This window comes from Rhinolophus sinicus, chromosome 2, assembly GCF_057876585.1.
Source record: "Rhinolophus sinicus isolate RSI-liver-muscle chromosome 2, RSI-T2T, whole genome shotgun sequence".
Taxonomy (NCBI): Eukaryota; Metazoa; Chordata; class Mammalia; order Chiroptera; family Rhinolophidae; genus Rhinolophus; species Rhinolophus sinicus.
In genome coordinates, this window is record NC_142502.1 from 132,106,491 (window position 1) to 132,128,982 (window position 22,492).

A 22,492-nucleotide genomic window follows, 5' to 3' on the forward strand; every position below is an offset into this window, starting at 1 on the left:
CCGTGTTTCCCTGAAAATGAGACCTAGTCGGACATTCAGCTCTAATGCGTCTTTTGGAGCAAAAATTAATATAAGACCCGGTCTTATTTGATGAATATAAGCCTGGGTCTTATATAATGTGATATGATATGATATGATATGATATGATATGATATGATATGATATGATATGATATGATGTGATATGATACCCGGTCTTATATTAATTTTTGCCCCAAAAGATGCATTAGAGCTGATTGTCCGGATGGGTCTCATTTTCGGGGAAACAGGATACCTCAATATCGTTGATCACCCTCCGTTCCCCACTATCTTTTACATTGTTAGGACCCAGCCATTGGCAAAGCTAAAAGTCCAGGCATTGGGCAACATATTGAGTTCTTTACTTGCCACCCCCTAGAAATGGGTATATTTAAATGAATATCTGCTTTGACAAGCTGTCAGAAACAAAGCGCCTTGGGAATGGAGAGCAGGACAGATTTCTGAAAGGCATGAGATTGCAGAGTAGAATGAGTATACAAGAGTTGGGGAGCAGGAAGCTGCAAGGAAAGCTAAGCACCAAAGGACATTCTCCTTCTATCCTGACCTTCTAAGAACTATATATCTTCTGAAATGAGGATAATCTGAATTTAATACCTTCTCTGCCAAGTTACCTACCCTCTCAATGACTTAGTTGTCTCAAAAGAAGACGAAGAATACCAATACCTATTTTTTAGAATTTTGGCGAGAATTCAAGCAAACAGCAGAGAGACAGGCAAACTATAGACACTGAGCATGTGTTAGCTTGTTTTTCCCGTCTGCCTTGTCTTGCCCTCCATGATTTCAAAATTAGCTTTTCGATTATCCATCAGATCTATAGATTCAACTATGCTGCTGTCAGACAAGCTTTAAACAGGAGCCCCCGGTGGGAATTCATTTCCTTTTTCTTCATGAGAAGGCAAAACTGCACCTAGGAAAAATTCCCCACTATGATAAGCCTCCCCTAGAAATCCTCCCATACTTGCAGTCAGGAGTCCTGTCTGTGTGGTCCCCACCAGCAGGGCTGCAACCCTTCCTTCTCAGGTTTCAGTGGCCCAGAACAAGCAGGTCCTAGTCAAGGCTAAGGCTAAGTGAGCTGGCAGGTGTGAGTTCCACACACCTGTGGGTAGAATCAACACCTGGTCAATTTAAAATTTTCAAGGGTCACTTGGTTCTTTTAATACCTCATATTGGAGGCTGATGTTTCCAGTGACCTTCTCTCCCACTCCTCCCACAGAGACTCTTCTACGTGAACTGAGCCAAATGTGTTTGGAACAGGCCTGTTTGCTGGCTGCTATCCCAATTTTGCAATAGCACTGATGAGTCCTGATACAGGTCAAACTGACTACATGGTTATTCAAATATACTGTCATCCTTCAGTTACAATTGCAAGTGATGCCTCGTTCTATTTGCTTTCTCCTCACTTCCTTATACAACCTCATAGACAAGTTCAAAGCCTCAGCAGCCAGCAAGTGCCTTCTAATGTGTTCATTCTGTGGCTAATATTTCTTCCTCGCTTATGATGACCCTAGGTAACTTCACTTATTGGAAAAATGACCCCTTAACACAGCCAAATTGGAATAGCAGATTGTTTTGTTTCTTTTTTGTTGTTGTTTAGTTTTAAACGTAAATTATGAGGATTAACCAATCCTATATCCTATACCTTTTTTCAGATGGGTGACTCGATACATGAAAGGCCATCCTGCTAAAAACAAAACAAAAACAAAACAAAACAAAAAAACCAGGAACGAGAAAGGAACATAAGTCTCCTTAAATAATCTATTCAGGTTTCTGATATCTTTATCAGAATGTTGTGTTTTTCTCCCTCTAATGCTTTGACTCAGTGTCTTGAAATAATGTGCACACCAGAGAAGAATTTTCAGGGTGTTACAGTCACCTTTGCAGAGAGGACTGAAAGCTCAAAGGGCCAAGAAGAACACTTGAAACACAGACCCATGACATTTGCAAGCTATTCCTTATCTCATCCTGTTCGCCTCCTTCAGCTGCCTTCTATGGGGCGTCTTGCTGATTACCTGAGACAGAAAGAAAGTCATCCACTGAGGTGATGTCATCCACGGCCTCTGTCAGCACTCGGACCTGCTTCTCCCACTGGTCTTTGAAGACGTCCATGTTGTCCTGAGCGACTTTGCTCTGTGGCCGGGCGGCCAGTGTGAGAGCGGCGTTGATGACCTGTTTGTTAGAAGCAATCCAGCCACAGTGAAAACACGCTTCAGAAGAGGAAGAGGTAGCTCAAAGATCATGCTGAAACCCTGGACCCTATAGTGTCTACAGATAAGTGGGTTCTCAGTGTTCAGAAAAACAATAAAAAACACGAACAGTGAAGTAGGTTATTAACGACCATTAGTTTTTGTTTGCTTTGCTTTTCTTCTTTTTTTAAGATACAGTCATTAGTCTAGTTTCAGAAAGTGTTTACTGGACAAGTCCTATTTGCTTAGCACAGACAGGGCAGAAATATAACTCTTGTTCTACATATGCAAGCTTAGAATTTAGTTGTTGAGACAAGGTAAACAGATATGGTGTTTAAATAACAGCCCCAAATGAATAGAACAAAGTCAATATGAATGGGAAAGAGGGAAAGACAGTAATTGCCACATTAATTCGAAAGAGACTAGTATAGTTAATTTTTTTTTTTTTTTTTTAGAAAGGTAGAACTTGAAACAGCCCATGGATATTGGTCAGCACTTTGCAGTGATAGGAAAGAGGGCAGGCGAGGAAAGGAGTGACATGAGGGATGGAGCATAGAAAGTCCTGAGTACCAAGTCAGCGATGGGCTTTTGCAACAAAGTGAATAAGGCTTACCTGGGGACACAGGCTGTCAATCTGAGTGGCTGCCATTCGGACTAATTTCACCCCTTCCTCATTGTTGGAGATGGAACAGGCCAAATTGGCAACCTGTATCGAAGAAAATTTGAGTGAAAATTATGTTGAGGTAGTGGAAACGTACACTGCTCTTACGACCTTGCACCTTCTCTGGAGAGTGACACATCCGAGGGAAATCTTTCACGAATAAGATAAGGGCCCCCTTCAGTGGTGAACCAAGTATTACTAGTTTTAATGCTACGTTAGGCATTTCTGCCAGAAGAATAGGGTGCTAATAAATTATTGCTTCAGAATTCTCACGTGTTTTAACTGTGTTGCTCTCAACTATTTTCCACTATGGGCTGCCCTGATTCACCTACACTCACTTGACCCCCCTCAGATTCATCACTGAGTACACAACACTGTGATTTGGGCCACATAAGTACTACATTCCGACCAGTGAGAGAGACGCTGCAGACGATGATTTGGATTTCAAGGGACTCATAATAAGCTGGATATTAGAGTGATCGACCCAAAGGGACAAAGGTCTGCCTGTCAGCGTCTGGCAGGAAGATGCTGGACAACCAATAGCCAGCTCAAATGCTTTCAGGGCCCAGGCAGGTCTGAGAGATGTGTGGAAGAGACTGGGATAATCCACAGGTAATAGTGGAGTCTATAGCAAATTAGAACATGCAGACTGAGTATAAAGGCATTCAATTTTGACATTTTAACACACGATACTAGCCAAAACAGCTGAACTAAATTCAAGCTCTCCGGTCAAGTGTTTTGACTTGCGTTATTCTTTCTCTTCAAGGCGTGAGAATTGGTAATACAAGGTTAGATTGATTGGCCAAGGTCAGTTCCATGAGGCTGGTGTCAAGAGGAATAGGAGGATGGGGATTAACAAAACGGCAAAGCAAAGAGAAGGGCCTCCAGGGCCAGGCGCAGTAGAGCAAGCAGGAGACGTGATCGCCAGAGAGACCGTCCCTGGGGGCCTCCTGGCCACCCGCCCCACTGTGTCCGGCTCACTTCTGCTCCCCTACCATGCCTAATGCCTGGAAGATTAAAATGCACTACACATGTGTAGTGTTCCTAACATGAAAGAAACCTTACACAGTGTGGAGCAGTGAGAAGAGCATACAACTGGAGATCATTCTGAGGGCTGTTCCTTATCAGCAAAAGGAGATAGGTAGATGGTGATATCAGAAATATTTCCCAATCCTACTTCAATAAATCCTTAATGCAAAGAATCCCATTTTGAAGCTTTTAAGGAAGAAGGACATATTACGTCTATTCTAGTGAGAACATGTATTATGAGCAATCACAGAGTTCCAAACATTATCACAGTTTGTTAGATAGTTTACCTTTGAATCTTCAGATAGTTTTCACTATTTCAGTTCTCAGACTATGTCTGTGAGAAAGACAAATATGCCTTATTGTATCCATTCACAGGATACTAAATGCCCAGGGGTATGAAGATCCCTGGAGACACAGCAGAAACTATAATAATAATAATAATAATAATACGGATTCACAACTTTTTTTTCTGTGTCATATTGTCTCTACTTTGCATTTTTATTAATCTTTGTTACATTTGTATATTTGCTATAATTATATATTTTGTATTCCAAATGCCTGAGTAAGTATGTGACAGAATTCGTGCTTAATACGCATTTATTGAAGAATCGTTTTTAATAGTTTTTTCTTTAACTGCATATACTGCATACCATGGATTAAAGATATTCTCGAAGATGAAGTGAAATTACCTCCTTTAATTTGGCTAGACAAATTTTCACATCAGCTTCTAGCACAGGTTTACCAATGTTATGGTGCTAGACAATGGTGCCTACATTCTGGCCCATTGTTTGAGTCCAGAATGTAGTTTTCCCTGTTCATAGTAGCATGAGAATAATCAGGAGGGTATGATGAATTTTCTAGAAGGTATAATTTTTTAATATACAAGTCTATCTTTTAATCTTCAATTAAATTCTTCCTATTTCTGCTGTTGAACAACCTTTCATTTTATGAAATGATAATCCGATAGTGGTTTTGTTTGCTCTTTATTTACCATCCTTGCTTGGTGTATGAGAGACTTAAAGTCACACTTCTGCATAGCTATGGACAATTGCTGAAGAGTTTGCCATATGACTCTACATAACGGCAACATAAAAACTTAAAAATGATCCAGAAACCAGGTCTTGGGTAAGATTTGCTTTGTAAGAAGAAGAGTGATGAAACACCAATCGTCTCAATGAGATGATGGCTTTAGACCAAGTATTTAATGGCTGTTGACATAAAAATATACATAATTATGAGCGCAAGAGAACCAGATATGTATCTCTTGATGGAAGGTCATAACACTACCTGTCAGATATTTTTGCCAAAAACAAACAAACAAACAAACCTGGAAATGATCAGCTTTAGGAGCTAGTCTCAATTTACAGGAAATTCAAGAGACAAAGAAACATGTAAAATAAAACCACATAAGTGCAATCACGAAAAACCTGATGTTGATAAACAAGTAGAAAAAAAATCAGACTATTTTTGGATGCTGAATAGAACAATAAACTGTAACACATACATCCATAAATATGTAGATAAATAATTAAACACATAAATGTATACTGTGAAATAAATCAATTTGAGTAAATATTTGACGATATTAAAGAGTTACTTAACATTTTAAAATATACTAATAATATTTTGTTTTTTTTAAGTGTCCATGGCTTCTAGAGATAAACATTGAGATGCTTATGGATAAAACGATATGTCTGGAATGCGTTTTATAACTACCTATGGTAGGGGAAATCGGTGGAGGTGGAGAAAAACAAGATTGATCATTAGTTCATAATTGTTGAAGCTGAATGATAGTATCCAATGGTTCATTATACATGCTCTACTTTGGGATATGCTTCAAATTTTCCAAACTAAAAAGTTTTTTGTCTTTAAAAAGTAGCAACTACAATCTATTATCTCACCAGCTCTGGTGAAACACTTCCTTGCACTTGTATGAGTCTTAAAGGGGTACAGTGTAACTCAGGGAGAAACCTGATTATGGTTTGGAGTTAAGGCTTGCAGACAACTAAAGAGCACCAGTCTGAGCATGGAAAAGGAATACTGTAACTAGACTGTCAAGGTCACAGAGACGGCTCTCTAGACCACACAGTCTCCTGCTCATGCTGGCTGCAGGGGACAGGAAGAAGCTGAACCTGGGAACCTAAGGGCTAAGAAGCTCTGGGCTCTGGTGTGAGGGACAAGCCAATCAGTGACTTCTACATAGTGATCATGAACTTTTTTGTGTGTATCTTTCAAAATGTATCTTCCTCCTTTGTTCAAATAAACTCTCTGAAGGCTTAGCTCTAATGTGGGAAACCTACTGTCCAACAGATTACTAGAGGGAACAGTGCTAGCAAAACTCAACAAAAATAAAGAGCTGGCAACTCCCAATAGTTCTCCAATTATTTATTCTCTTTAGTTTATGGATCCATAAATCCTGAAGTCTGGCAGCCTCCACTCTGCAATGCACTCCTGCTGTTTAAGTCCACTTAAAATCAGAATTTCACTTTACCTTATACTGTATTCTGAAACATACTGAAAATATTTCCAATATGATGCTAAGGATTTCACTATCTGCAACAGCAGGTTTGTATATTTTAAATTGGTCATGGACTTACTCCAGATTCCTACCTCCCTTATTTTCCTTTGGCTTGCCTTTCTGCTCCTCACCAGACCCACTGGCATTGTAGTGATTCTGAACATGATTTTATACATTGTGATTCTAGAACTTGGGCAGCAAATACTAAGTTTCAGTCTTGAGGCAGTTCCCAATCAATAATGCAGCTTGAAATGCCAGCTAACATTTCAACATCAGCCCAAGAGTACTGCACACAGTAGGTATTTAATAATTGATTTCAACTGCCTGTTCTTTAACTACAGCTCTTATATTATCAGAAACTGTGATAAAATAAAATGTCCTATTTTACAAAACACAGTATTTTCTCCTTAAAAAAAAAAAAAAAATAGCATGACAATCTTCCTAAGGCAGGGACGAGGGGAAGGGAATGGCAGACTAGAATCATTAGACATTTGAACAATATTAACACAGATAACAAAGTAGACTGTTACTAGCCTGCAAACCAACAGATGTTGAGCAGTATGATTAAATTTAATAGACTTTTGAAACCTGTTTGAGTCAACCAAGCAAGTAACACTTATGGGTTGGCTCTGGCCTCTGTATTCTCCACTCTTGAATTGTTTACAACTTGGCTGAGGTAACAAGAGTCATTTGCTTTCCTAGAATCTTAGACAACACTAAAGTATATCATTAACTGTTAAATGGTGGGCTATTTTGATTGATTTGGGATTTCTGAAAGTGACGAGGCATGAGTAAATGTGGCACAGCTCCGTGGTGAAGTAATTGTACTAAATTCCCAGCAGTCATTTATGAAAGGAAGCCCTCCTGCATAACTTCTGAGAGCATCATGGATATGGGAGAGATAGAAACTGAAAAGACTGGGACAAGTCTTCTCTCTGATGTAGTGCCTTACAGAGGATTATCTTGGAGAAAAGCAAGCTTAGCAGCCATCACTAAATTGTGCGCTGCTGACTATAAAAGCTTTAAGAGGTCAGAAAAAAAGAGGGCTCAGTACCCCTGGGTGGGAATCAGTAAACATACCATGGAGAGGTAACAGACCAATCTTACAATGTGTCTTTTCTGATTGCCTGATTAGCACAAACTTCTGGATGCTCAGTTACGATACATTCTGTTTTTCTGGAGACATGCTGCGTAAGTAGGTAAAGTGAACAATAATATCATTAGCAGGATTAGAAAGATAATAAACCAGCAAGGAGTGCTGATGCTGATTCTTCTAAGAAAGTAACTTGCTCCTTAGAAGTTGTGAATTTGTACAATTGGCATCCACTCCCTAACTTTTAATAATCACCTTACCTGACCGAAAACAAGTAGAGATAGTCCAGAGACACTGACAGGAGACTTAAAATTGACAAAATCAGAAATGGGTGGAACCCTCATAAAAATACATTATGACCATTTGAAATGTGAGATATCTTTAATCACACACACACACACACACACACACACACACATACACAAAATCTCGCACAGCTCAAAGCTCTAGACAAATAGCATATGGTGGCTGTAAAATTCACTTTCGTGTGGACATCACTACAGAAAGCAGCTGCATCTCAAAAATGTCATAGTCTCATTTGAACACTTACAAGAAAAGCCAAAATGCCGGGGAGGCTAAGCTTTCCTTAGACACTAAAACCTCTGCTAATAAAGTATGTAAGTCCAAAGTGATATGATGTCTATCAGAAAGATGAGAACATTTTATTTCTGGCGTTGGAAATTTTTTAATATCTGCAATTCCGTTTAATTTCAGATGCCAGTAAATAGTGCAGTCAACCCCCAAACACTTTATCATTTCATTAATTTTTACAGTTTCAAGTATCATGCTAATGTCTTAAGAACACATTATAGAAATAAATAATAGCAATTCAGAGGCTTATAAAAATTTGCTCCACATGTTAACATTGCATCATCATCAGAAATTTGAGGATAAAATGAACTTGTTTACTATTAAAAGGGAATTTATGGGACTTTTAGTCACCACAGTCACATGGCCATATAAAACCATGAAGAGAAGAGATGATGGCACAAATTCCACGATATCTGTTATTCGACAACAATCGTGGCCATGCAGAGTGCTATGGTCTTGATCTGAAGATCTATTCAGTTATCTGCTCTGATATCATTGGCACACAAAAAGGCATTAATATATATGTGCCTGTCTTGTCTAGAATTGCAACGTTCACATAGAACATGCCTCCTGTATTACAGATACAATTTTACAACTCAGTAAGTGACAAAATGACCCGCTTCCCTGAAATCTTCGACAGGCAAGACAGCAGCAGCTGATGTTGAGAGAGAGGCATGTGACTTGAAGACGACAATGGACTTCCACAAAGATGGTCCCTAAGAGGAGACTCGATGGCCACCTTCACAACTTGCTGTGAGGAGAGCCCAAAAGATGTGGGTGCCCCAGATAATGTTTGCAGCAGTCTCTCTTTTCTGGCTGAGGTATTTTGGAATCCTTTGAAAATGCAGCTGCCTCAGACTGAGATGAGTTTATCAACATAATTACCAGTAACTGAGGTTCTGAAGGGTAGAGGAGACCTAGACAACAGGGGGAATTTGATCAGGGAGGAGTGGCTCACTTGGGATTGGCAGCTGGGGCAGCATGAAGACCCTGAGGACAGGGGGAAATGAGAAACACTTTTTCATGCTTCTGTTTTAAATGACTTCTCTAAAGCAACTGACACTCTCATTTACTCTATGCATTTTAATTCTTTTTTAAATCATATAATTATAAGAGCCTGGGCTTTGGAGTCAGGCAGGCTGAGATTTGCATCTTAACTCTTGCTGTCGAGTGAGGTGCTTTACCACTGTGAGCTACAATTAACTATAAAATATAAATATAGAATAATAACAAAGTGGTGATATGGTGGAAAGGAAAAATAGAGTGTACTTAACCCAGCACCCAGTAAGGATTTGACAAATGTTATTTTCATATTGTACACTTCATTGAAAGGTCACTATAAAAGTAAAGAAATATTTTAATAACAATACCCAATCACTGATGTGTGCAGCTATTCAAATACTGAGTGATTAATGTGTGCCATACATTGAAGATACAGAGGCAATCAAATATTTTTCATATTTCCTAGAGAAACTTATATTTTGGTGAAATTAAACAAGCTTATATTGTAAAGATTACTATAAAGGAAATAAAATGGGAGAGCAGTGATTGAGAGTAAAGGAAAGTATGTGATCATTTACACAGTTTATCCGTCAGTTGTGTATAATTTTCATAAAGTTTCGATCTCAGCATGTATCTTCTTGTCACCGCTTAACCTCTTACATTGCAAATATTTTCCAGGTTCTTTATGCACTTGTGATTATTTTTTTTAATACTTGAATAAGATACAGTAAATGTTTTTACTGTATTACTTGGTAAGTCAATTTCCTGTTGTCATACATTTAAAGAAGTCTCCAATGTTTGCTATTACCAAACACAAAGGAACATACATCGTTAAGCTTCCAGGTTTTGCTAATGTCAGAAGTGGATTTCCTGGGTCAGGCATGTGTTTACATATGGCTGTTATGCTTGCTGAGAGGTCCTCAGCAATGAATGAACTTGCTAGTATGGCAGTGTCACCAGCATCCTATCCCACACTCCTTAACACTGCTTTTCCTTACCTCTCAGCCACAGCATCATGATTGTATTTCCAACCTTCATTCTACAAGCCACAAGTGTAAATTAGGATTACTAAAAAGTCATTTCCGTATCCCCAGCTGTATTATGAATTCTTGTAGGGCACAGGCTTCATTACATCTAGCAAGGTACACAATTGCATTTTTTTGATTTACCAAATCCTGCCAGTTCCCTTCATGCAGTCTAAAGCAGAGTACCATTCAACTTGTGATAACCTAGGCATCATCCCTAGGAGGATCCTGAGTTATCTGATCTGGAATTGGGAGCAAGTATATGTTCTATGTGCCATCCTTTTTGCAGTGTATCATCAAATCAGCAGCCAATACCAAATGAACCTTATACAGCATCCTGCCACCTGGTGCTAGGAAGCAGTTTCTTCCTGGTCCCACCAGGCTCCATACCCTCGCCTATCCTTACGCACCTATGAGAACACAAATCTGCATTTCCAGGGCTCCTCAGGGATGCAGAACAGCTCATTTTCCTGTATTCTTAGGTTCATACTCACCACCAGCTAATGCTGTTTGCATGCCTCTGCCCAAATTAAAGTGATCCGTCTGCCCTGGTGACTTTAATGGAGGTAATCACCAGTTCACATTCATGAACAAATTGATGTGCTTGCTTCATAGCTGAAACACTCACCATAAATCTACACCCTTCATATATAAACACCTCAGTGGCTAAAAATAATGCAATAAAGCACCACCTAATGCCTTCTTGATGCCTGTTCATCAATAATGTGTGGTTGTGTGAACAGGATGAGAGAAACTAAGCATGTGTTATCTAAAATCATGCAAGGGATGAAATGCCCTTGTAATTACTGTAGGCCTCCTGGGATTTTTTTTCCTCCATTCTTCCACTGAGAACATGAATGATTACTCTCCACTATTATTTGATTTCTTGGGGTCCCATGTAAGTCAGTGAAATCTCAGTTGACCTTCACCTATGTGAGATGAATATCCCCCACTGCACATTGGTGGCCCCAGAGCTCCGGGGCATCTCTAGCACTGGAGAAGGGCTGCAATGAACCACCCAGCACTTGACTTTTGCCAGAATACAAGGAATGTTCCCACAACATCTGAATAAATAAACACAAGTACTCTCTAAGGCTTGTTCTCATATATTTTAAAATAATAAATGAAAGTGGAGTCAAGGCCATAAGCACAGTGCAAAGGGATTCTAACCATCCTAACCAATATTATATCTGATCTCAGCCCCCTCTGTACAGAATTACGACTTGAGGATGGAGATGGCCAAAAGTCTCCATTACCTCTACCTTATACCCCAAGGGCTTGGGAAGTTTTTGCTGGGGGGAGGGGGGAATGGAGGCAGGTGCCTCCACCAAGTCAACTTAGCAATATGCTCACATTCAATTCAAAGTCCATATGTCCCTGAAGACTTCGATTCACAGTGGCCAATGGGACTAGATCTCTTTTCCAATGCCAAGCTGGCTTACTGCCTGCACCACTGGCACTAATTACCACACACTGCTGTTTTATTCCACATGTGTGGTACATGTGGTTAGATGAATGAATAAATACTACGGAATTATATATATATATATATATATATATATATATATATATATATATATACACACACACACACACACACACACACACACACACACATACACACACAGAGGGTGCCAAAAAAATGTATACACATTTTAAGAAAGGAAAGCTGTATTAAAATTCTAATACTCAATATATAACAATAACAAAAGATGAATACTAGTCACGTTTGACTTCTGCAATTATAAGAGGTGCTCAAAGTGGTTACTACCAGCACATCAGCATCCAGACACTTTTGATTACAGATATATATATATATATATATATATATATATATATATGCGCACGCACACACACATACATATACTGAGGTGACAGAAAAATGTATACAGGTGGACACTTTGGTAAATGTTGCTCAAGCAGTCGTTTGCCGTAATCAGAAGTGTCTGGATGCTGATGGTAACCACTTTGAGCACCTCTTGTAATTGCAGAAGTCAAACATGACTAGTATTCATCTTTTGTTATTGGTATATATTGAGTATTACAATTCTAATAGTTTTCCTTTCTTAACATGTGTGTATGTTTTTTTGGCACCCTCTATGTGTGCATACAATGCCTGCAAATTAAGTTTGCAAACCTATTTCAATAACATTGCCAACCGTTTTTGATATCAGAGGGATTATTCATTATGAATTTTTACCAACCGGACAAACAGTTAACCAAGCTTATTATTTAGAAGTGCTGAAAAGGCTGCGTGAAAAAGTTAGACGACCTGAACTTTTCGTCAACAATTTATCACAACAATGCTCCAGCTCACATGGTGCTGTCTGTGAGGGAGTTTTTAGCCAGGAAACAAATAACTGTATTGGAACATCCTCCCTACCCACCTAATCTGGCCCCAATGACTTCTTTCTTTACCAAAAGATAAAGGACATATTGAAAGGAAGACATTTTGATGACATTCAGGACATCAAGGGTAATACGATGACAGCTCTGATGGCCATTCCAGAAAAAGAGTTCCAGAATTGCTTTGAAGGGTGGACTAAGCTCGGTGTCAATGCTTCCCAAAGGGAGTACTTTGAAGGTGACTGTAGTGATATTCACCAATGAGATAGCACTTTCTCTAGGATGAGTTTGCAAACTTAATTGTTCGACCTCGTGTGTGTGTATCCATATACATAGATATTGTGCTTGTTCAATTAAATGTCAACCTCCTTGAGAATAATGGTTGTGTTTTATTCATGATTGTGGCCCCTATTGTTCCCTGTACAAGATCTTACACACAGCAGGTATAAATGTGGTTGCTGGATGTTTTCTTGTCTCTTCCCCCGACCTGCATTTTCTTCTATGGAGTCCTACTCCCTTTTATGACTGTTTACCCGGCAAAGGATGCTAACTGATTAGTCAAAGTTACTATTCACTAAGGTAATATTTCTTCCTCCTAGAGAAAATAATATTCTCTAATGTATTCCTGCTAATGTAACATCTTAACCCAATTAAGATATTCCTGAGCCCCTAAGAATTTTAAAATGTACATTGTGGAAACTTCAGGCTCCCCAAGGCAAACTGGGGTGGGGGGACATGGAGGACAGGCAGCTTTCTTTAAGCTCTGTCATCTTTATTTAAAAATTATTCTGCCTTTTCTTCCTCTGATCGCCTGTTTTTGTGAATAAAGTCTTATTGGAACACACATTTGCCCATTCACTTACATATTGTTTCTGGCTGCTTTTGCAATGCAAGGGCACAATTGAGCAGTTGTTACAGAGATCACAGGACTCACAAGCTAAAATATGTGCTACGTAACCCCTTAAAAGAAAAAAAAAAAAAGATTGCAAAGTCCTGGTGTAGATGAAAACTTGGGAGAAACAACCAGTCAGTTTTGTCACAACCGTCAAATATTGCAAAGTATATTCATAGAGAATCGGAAAGGTATTAAAGTATGGTATTTATTAACAAAAGTATGATGAACAAAATTAAGTAGATCAGGGAGGGGTACACATTCTTAGCCTATGTAACCCTCCCAAGTCTATTTAACAGCGTGAAGAGACCAAACAAACAAACAAACAAACAAGAGGTGGGGAACAGACACCCAGAAGGAACTCTAGGATGTTATCAACTGCCCACAATAAGTTTGCTGGTGAAGAGTCAAGAGAAACAAATCCAAATCCAAAATGCCCTGTGGCTTCCCAGTGTAGCCATTAGCCATCCCTTCTTGAAGCAGGAGGATCGCTCGCCACTCTCTGGGCCTCTTTGAATTAACCAAGATGATCAGTTTTACAGCCTTTCATCTGTACTTACATCCCTTTGGGACATCCATTTAATCTTTCATCACTTCTTGCTTCACCTGACCCCTTGAAATTCTGTCTCCGCCCTGGGCTTTAACAGTCTTTACAGGTAACCCAAAACAAAGACCTAGAGTGCATCTAATAGAAAGTTCTGCTCCCCCGGTGCCTGACCACTTCAATAGGCATTGCCCTGAGAAGCTCTAGGAACCTATCTCTCACAACCTCAGAGGGCTCCTAAGGGGACTGATGCAAAGGAGTGTGGGGTGGGGAAAACGGCCTGATTGGTCCTGGGCCACACAAGGGAAGAGACTAAAGAAAGACCTTCAAACCAGCTCTATCCCCCTAACAGGTCCCTTCCAGCCCCCAGTCATCTATAAATTCTTTCTCTTCCTGTCTTCATCGCCTCCTGAAATTTTTTCAGGCTCAGTCCCTCAAACCTGCTTGCTCCATCTTATCTGTGCTCCATCGCCAGCTCTTCCTTTCTTCATTTCAGATCTGTTCTTGCGTTCCTCCCTAGGCTCTCTTGTGAAGTTTCAATTCTCCCTTTAGTGTCTGAGTCCAAGTTTGCCTGGGTGCAGAGAACAGCTCCTCTTTTCCAAGCCTTTCCCCTGGGGGCAAGCCCACACATTCCCATGCTCAGACCAGGTGGTAATTCAGGTCCATCAGTCAGAGAAAGGCCATCAGAGAGCTCTCAATATCTGTTCTATCTTAGGTTCATTAAATAACGTAGACAAGGCCATCCATGCTTAGCAGCACTCTCTGGTCTTCTCCAAACCATCTCTCCCATGAGTTTAGGCTCATCCTAGCTCTGCTTTCTTTATCTACCTTCACACTCTGCTTCCTGACACCTGCTTCAGTTTCTCTGTTGCTTAACTCCTAGAAATTCTTTTTTTTTTTTCCTGGCTTTCCATCCTTAGCCCCATGGGTACACTCCCCCTCTCTTTCTCATACCTGCAGCTATTACAGCTTTTCTTGCCTCTGTCCTGTAGGACACACAGCCAGGAAAAGACTCCTGATTTCATGAAAGCTGTTATAAATCTCTCCCAAGCTGGAGATGCCCTTATTGAATGTCCCACATCCCCTTCCTTCCATGGGCCACAAGCCCCTGCAGATGCCTTCAAATATACCAGTTTCTTGCTCAGCTCTAACACATTTCTGTGATGTACAGAGAAGAGTGTTGCCAGAGGACAAGCTTCTGAGTTATTCCATGTCACCTGGAACCATCTCTAAAAAGGGTCCTGCCACATAGAACCCCTTTTCTTCCAAGGTGACCTTCAAGTAACCACTTCCACCTTGTTGGGCAACAGATGCAGCCATCATAGTCCAGAGCCCTATCTTGGCTCAGACCCCAGATGCATCCTAGTTTCATCTCCAGGCCCTCAGGAGACCATGGCCAGGTTTGGATGAAAGGAGCAGCTGCACTTGCAAAAGTGCATGTCAACTCCCAGCCAAGGTTACGTTCATAACCAACGCTCCCAGGAATAGGCCAAGCCCACAATGCCCTTCAAATGTGCCTTGGCTTGGCAACTTCCCACAGGAGAAGTGTTTTGCTGTCGTCCTCAGAGGGTCAATTTTTTCCTAGCTGAATCAGTCATCTGGGTGAATGGCCAGTCAGCCTGACCTTTCAATCTGCTATGTAAAAAAAAAAAGCTGAAGATGGCATTCTGACTAATAGTCCCAGAGAAAAGCAAGGAATGAGGAAATTCTATGCCTCTTGCTTCTGTTCAGCTTTGTATTCTCCAGGCTAGGTGTTTATATAAGTGTAGGCTTTTGCCTCAGATAGATTCTGCATTGATTTTCCATGGGATGTAGGGTTAGCAAGCATACTTGTTGTGGGAACACCAATAATACTCTGTATGCACACAGAGGAAGGAAGAGAGAAAAAGAGGGCTATGTAGATATTTGGGGGTTTTTGTCAATATAAATGTTCTTAGTTAAGTAAGTAATAATTACAATTAAAACATTACCTGAAGCCTGAACAATTTTTGAACTTTCAAAGGGCTTAATACCTATTATTTCACAATAGATACATTATGTGTACAGATACACAGATGTACATATTTTTTCATTGACATTATTTAGTGAGGAAATATGATCAACAAGCCAAATGTAGCCCTTGGCTTATTTTAGTATGGTCTTCAAGCTAAGAATGGTTTTCACATTTAAAAAGTGTGGTTAAAATACAGACACAGAAAAATATGTGACACCCTAAGTGGCCCAATAACCATAAGATATTTACTACTCTTAACAATACAAGTTTGCTAACCCCTCAGATATGAGAGTTATAGGCATGAAGACTGCTCTGCTATTTGTCTACTTATCGACCAGAATATAAGTTGTCCCAAGCACTCCAGTCCTAGAAGTTTTTACCTCTGTTCAGTGAAACCCTCGGTCCTCATACCATTTCCCAATCTCTGCTCTGGGAATGTTCCTCAAAAGCAAGGACCTTTTTGTAAATTCCTTTTCCCTTTGTATTTATTTATTTAGATTTGCCTAAACCCTATTACATCATTCATGATTTCACCAGATACAGCTTTTCCAAAACTCCAATATACCCTCAGGGTCTAAAGAGCTGCTAAGTTTGAGAATGTTCCAAAGAATATGCTCAAGACTTTTAAAGGAATTCACAAGATCAGTGCAAAATCCATGTTGGAAGCACTATCTCTAGAAAATGGGCCAACCTCCCAAAGGGTTTACTTTGGGGAAAAATGCACTGTTTTGGATGTTCGGTGTGGGGCTTGTACCTTGTGTATGCGCATTAGATCTATAATAATGCCTGAAAACAGGAGTCCAGCTCACTGGTCCAGAGGGAGAAAATATGGGGTAAGAGCTTTGCAACTGAAAACATTGCCCACACTCTAGTAGGAGAGACATGACCTGGGGGCTAGTTAGAAACCCAGAATCTCAGGTCTGCTCCCAGAGCCTCTGAATTACAGTCCACATTTATCTTCAGATAATTCCCAGGCACATTGGAATTTGAAAAGTATTGGCAAAATGCAATTGGCATGAGATATGAAACTGGATCATTCTGTCACTTGGGCAAGTATGTTATTCTCCTTAAATTGTCATGTTGTCCCTCCTCTGTAAAATACATATGCTGATGTCTAACTTTCAGGAGAAGGATACACATTTATAAGGTGTCAAGTAAATAAGTGTTCCCCAAAAGGTTAACTCCTGTTATATGATTACTTGAGAAAAGTCATCTGATGGAAGCTGTTTGACACTTAATTTAGTTTGTGCTGTTTTCTGCAAATGATTTGACACTGGCTACAGGAAGTCAATGACTAACGCATATAGGGATATAATGAATAACTCAGAAGGGATTTTAGGACTCCTCTAACGCAACGGTTCTGGCCCTAGTTGCACATTCTCATCACTTGAAGCATTAAAATACCAATGTGCAGCCCAACCACAAAGATGCTGGAGTGGGGCTTGCATACCAGTAGATGTTTGTTTTTTTTAATTCCTTTGGATGATTCAAGTGTCCAGTCAAGGTTGAAAACCAATGATCCAGTCTAAACAAACTTTTGCCCATGTGCTCCACTTCCATCCATTTTACCAGAGAGAATTATTCCAAGACTTTCCCTTGGTCACACAGCTCAGCTGCTGCAAACTGGAGGCCAGGATCCAGGTCCCTATTTCTGTCATTCTTAACCACGGATGGTCACTGAAAACTCCCAAGAAGGATTAAAACAAATATATTGATGCCTGGGATCCATTCTCACCAATTCTGAGGTACTTGGGTGTGGACTACGCACGGGGAACTTAAAGCTCCCCAGCTAATCTTAATATGCAGCCCAAATAGAGAGCTGTCTCCCCATTCTAAATTTAATCTAGGGGGTGGCCCTAGATTATCTCAGTTGGTTAGAGCTTGGTGTTAATAACACCAAATTTGCTGATTCGATACCCACATGGGCCTCTAGGAGCTTCGCCCTCCTTAAAAAAAAAAAAAAAAGAAAAAGAAAGAAGAAGCTAAATTTAATCTAAACACACTCTAAATTCAGTTAGAGTTTTCCCAAGTAAATGAGTGTTTCCTCCCCCTCTAAGTCTTTAGTCTGTGTCTATCAGCTTTGATATCTCCTTAATGAAGGCAGCCCAGGGAGAGCTGTGGAGAGGATTTCTCCTTCCCAGTGTTTTCCAAGTTTGACCCACCATAAGGATCACCTGGGTGCTTGCTTAAGCCTGCATTTCACCAAGAGAGTCTGCATGGGGCCTGACAGTTCCTGGTTCCCAAAGACTCCTTAGCTTGCACTTATGGGGCAGATTTCAAACAACACTGATTTAACCCAGGACCAGCAGCAACAGCGTCACTTGCAGCTCTTAGAAATGCACATTCTTGCCCCAGCCCCAACCTGAGGAGTCAGAAGTTCTGGGCCAAGGCCCAGCCCTCTGTGTTTTAACCAGCCCTCCAGGTGATCTGGACTCAAGCTCAAGTTTGAGACCCATAGGTCCACCATAGAGTCTTCATTTGACAAATGGTGCCTAGTTTCTAATCTCCAGCCAACAGGAATTTCCCACGCAACACCTGTTTGGCTTCTTTAAAAAAAAAAAAAAAATCATTCTCAGATCACTTTTTGCAAGTCTGTAACAGTAAGTAGTTCCAGGCGGGGTTTTTCTTACACTTTTAATTAGAGAGGCCTATTTACTACCATTCACAACTATTGAATATTCTGGGTAAGAGTGAGACCCAGTGACTTGACATCAAAAGCACAAAACAAACAAACAAACAAAAATAACCGGGGCAATCAGGGTGGCAAAATCAGCTGGATCATATTGCTCTCAGATTCTTTCCCCTGAAACGCAGAAATGTGCACACACAGTGAACATCTTTTGTTACCTTCTCCCCTTCAATATTATAAGGGTGACAAGAGGAGGATAAACATCTATATATAGATATCTCCAAGATTCTCAGAGAAGTTTACATTCAAAGGAATCCTGAATACTGAACAGCACTTAAGATATTTTGTAAGTTACTATTTCATTCAATTCTCACAACACTTGGAATAACCCAAGAGTTGGGATGGATGCGTTTTAATTGTGCACTTTCTGAAAAAGCTTTATATGTGTTCCCTTATAAATTTACAAAACCTTGTGAGGTAATTACTATTATCATAATGCCTATTTTATAGATGAGGAAATTGAGGCACAGAGAGGCTTTCAAGGTCACACCACAATAAGCAGAAAAATCAGCTTTGAGATCCTGCAGACTAACTCCAAAGCGTAGTCAACAAACACCTAGGTGGTGCTCATTTCTTGCTCACCACAAACCTCAAAACAGGTAATAATTTGTTTCCATTTTACAGATGACATACCAGAAGCTAAGAGAGGGTAAGCAGCTTGCCTGCATCACACAGTTAATAAGTAGCAGAGCCAATATTTAAACCTGGAGGCTGTTTCCAGGTCCCGCTTGTATACTTATATATATATATATATATATATATATATATATATATATATATATAATATATAATACATTGTACCCTCTGCAATCTTGCCAGTAGGAAAGGTAGTCATTATCTGTACAGATAACTGAAAGCCAATGAGGCAGCCTTCCAAGATTAATTTATAGTCACTGTAAGAGGGATTTTGAAAAAGCTGATATGATAAGGGTGATGCATGCTCCTCCAGAATAAGACCTCTAGCCGAAAATGCACTTTCCAAAGAACAGGCTACAATAGAGAAAACATAAAGGCACGAAAGAAACAATTTGATATTGAGGGTGAAGAGCGGATTGGAGAACGGAGATTGGAAAGTCAGGCTTGGTTGACTTCAGTTTTATGCCCGAGGCCAGTCTTGCTCCTGAGGTTTACACAGACACAAGGGCAGTCAGACTCAGAATCCCTTAACTTGACCATGGTATCAAGTTGTTTTCCCCTTACTTTGCAGACATGAGAGGAGGTCATCGACACAGAATGGAGCGGATGGCAAAAATCCAGCTCACTGAGGATGGAAGAGGCATTGAGTTCCCAAACAAAGCCCTCCACAGGGACCTGCCTTACCAGGGGTTTCAATGTAAAATTCAGGTAGTGTAGAAGCAGGTCTCTGGCTAGTTTCCTGCCTCCTGCATCTCTAGGTAAAGAGAAAGAAGATGGCCACAGCCACTCTGAAAAATCCAGTTGTGGAATTCTGGCCCAGCCTAACCTGAAACCACCAGAAGAGGAAAGAGTTAGTGAGAGGACACTGCTTGGCTTCCACTTCATGTGTTCACTCGCTTGCTTATCATATTTAATTAACCACCAAGGTCCGGTTGGCTTCCCGAAGTCAAGCAAAATAAGAGAAAGAGGCATCATCTCTGCTTTCAAGCATCCCCAGGTCTGATTGACTGGGGCAGCCCGACAGGAGCAAATGCGGTGAAATATAAAATGTGCTGTAGTAGAATTCTGTGCCAGCTAGAGCAGAAGCACAAAGCAGAGAGAAATTAGTTTTTGTGGGAGGGCTTGTAGTGGCAGGAGTCATCTGGGAAACACTTCAATGACACAAGTCCAAAGCTTTGCATAAGGCAGATCCAAAGGTAGAGAAGGAGAGAGCAAGTAGAGGCTGGGAGCATTGGGAGGAGATTCCAGGGAGAAGGAGCATTGTGAGCTAGATCTGAAGAGCCTGGGCTTTCTGGAGATTGGCAAGCAGTTCATTAAGACTGAGTGGAAGTAGGTGATATAGCTAGGGCAGAAGTCAGTGCCAGGGAAGGTAGAAAAACTTCCACTTTCCCCTGGAGGCAGTGGTGAGAATTTTAAGCATGTGAGCAATGACTGGAGAGATGTTTTAGGACGAACACTTGGGTACCTGTTTGGAAGACGAACGGGGGGTGAATGAGACAGACAGTGCAGACATGTGCCTCTAGAGTCGGATCCTTATGGAAAGGAAAATGTGCCCAGACTATGCACAAGGTGCATGGAGGCCAATGCACAAGACAGATTTTATACGGTGCCTCTTTCGAACTTTATTTTGCACACGCAGACATCGAGACACAGAGAAGTTAAGTACATCTCCCATAATCATCCGGCTGGTCAAGTTCAGAGCCAGGATGAATCCATGGTCTGTCTCCTAAAGCCATCGCCCCTCTCCCCAGCTGTTTCCTACAGTTCCATCTCCTGCTGAAGGCTTGCAATCCCCACCAACAGCGACCCTTTTGCTGAGACAACATAGGCAGGGATGGCAACTTCTGAGGGCCAAGGGCCCTTTTCTCTGTTTTTGCTTACCCGACTCACTCCCCCTCAAAGGTCAAATTGAAGCCTCATATAATCCAGGAAGCCTCCCAGGACTAAGCCCACACAGGCTAATATAACCTTCCCTGTACTCTGAAATTTTACAATATTAGTTTAAAAAAATATGTCTCTAGTTTGGTTATGTGAAAACTGTTCTTTGCGAAGAGCTTGCCTTCTCAATTATATCATCTACTACTCAAAGGCAGAGAGTGCCCCCCTCCCCCCGTATTAACCTCAGCTTGACATATGATGCCAAGAACACAATAGGTGCCAAACCCTCCTGCATGCCAGCTTCTGGCTGCATGTCCTCGTGCCACTCACACCCTCAGAACAGGGAAGGGAAAGTCACGTTGGAGCCCAGCCTCTTCCCATGCTCAGAACTGCAATATAACAAGCCCTGCTGGGGCACACGTACTGTCATTTGAAGTTCAATTTCAGCAATAGGAATTGACGTAGCCTATCTTCCTCTCTCCAGCTCCTACCTCATAACTTTCTCTTCACGCAGGCCTGCCATGATCGAGTCGCGGACATTTTCCTCTTCCTGCTTCTTTCTCATGTTCCGTCACTCATAGGGAGTTTCTTCTCTCAATCTGCCGCTCAGATTTATACATCTCTTTTGACTGTATTAAAAGTTGATTCTCTCTGCTCTCTGGGACCAACCTAATATTTACTCAGCCTTTGTCACATTTACACCTCAGCTTTCGTTTCTGTTCACCACTGTCTCTGAATTCTGCTCTCCCATGCAGCCCGCTTGAAATGTTCCAGATGACTCTAGACGGGTTTTTTTCATTAAACAGCTCTTTCTGCTACCACATGGGAATGGTGTCTATATGGTTCTCAACACTTTCTTCTTAAACGATTTCATGTTCTCCTGTGACCTTAACTATTTTCATCTTTGATTTGAAAATTCCCAAATCATCATATCAATCTCTGACTTCCTTCTTTCACTCTTGATGTAATTTTCTGAGTTGATCTGACTGCTCCAAAAAGGTGGTCCTCAATCATCTCAAAGGTATAAATCCACAAAAATTACCACCCCCCCATCTTCTCCTCAGTTGCACTATCAGCTCATCACATGCCAGTCTCTTAATCACACAGGATAGAAAACTCAGATTGTTATTCAGCTTATCTACAAGTCACCTTTCACTTCACCTTAACTGCAAAGTGTCTTCACTCTGTTTCCTTCTTAATCCCTTTGCCACTGCTCTGGTTCAAATCTTTATCAGCTGTCATTCTGATTATTGGGCTCGAATGCAACAGTTTCATACAGTCTCTGAAGTCTTCCAAGCTGGCCCCAAGCTGCGTCTCCAGCTTATCCCTCACTGTATCCATTCACAGCCCAATCCTCTCACCATAAGTGGCTAC

At 40.8% G+C, this 22,492-nt stretch overlaps 1 protein-coding gene across 8 annotated transcripts in view; it reads right to left on the bottom strand.

The window, feature by feature from the left end:
* The window catches only part of CTNNA2 (catenin alpha 2), a 1,050,986-nt gene that overhangs the window by 94,604 nt on the left and 933,890 nt on the right, over positions 1 to 22,492 (bottom strand). For all 8 annotated transcript variants that reach the window (XM_019750020.3, XM_074332253.2, XM_074332251.2 and 5 more), the window contains 2 exons: positions 2,835 to 2,927; positions 2,048 to 2,204 (listed from right to left, as the gene is read on the bottom strand). In XM_019750020.3, the coding sequence (XP_019605579.1) occupies positions 2,048 to 2,204; positions 2,835 to 2,927 (250 nt within the window). The remainder of the gene's footprint in view (positions 1 to 2,047; positions 2,205 to 2,834; positions 2,928 to 22,492) is intronic.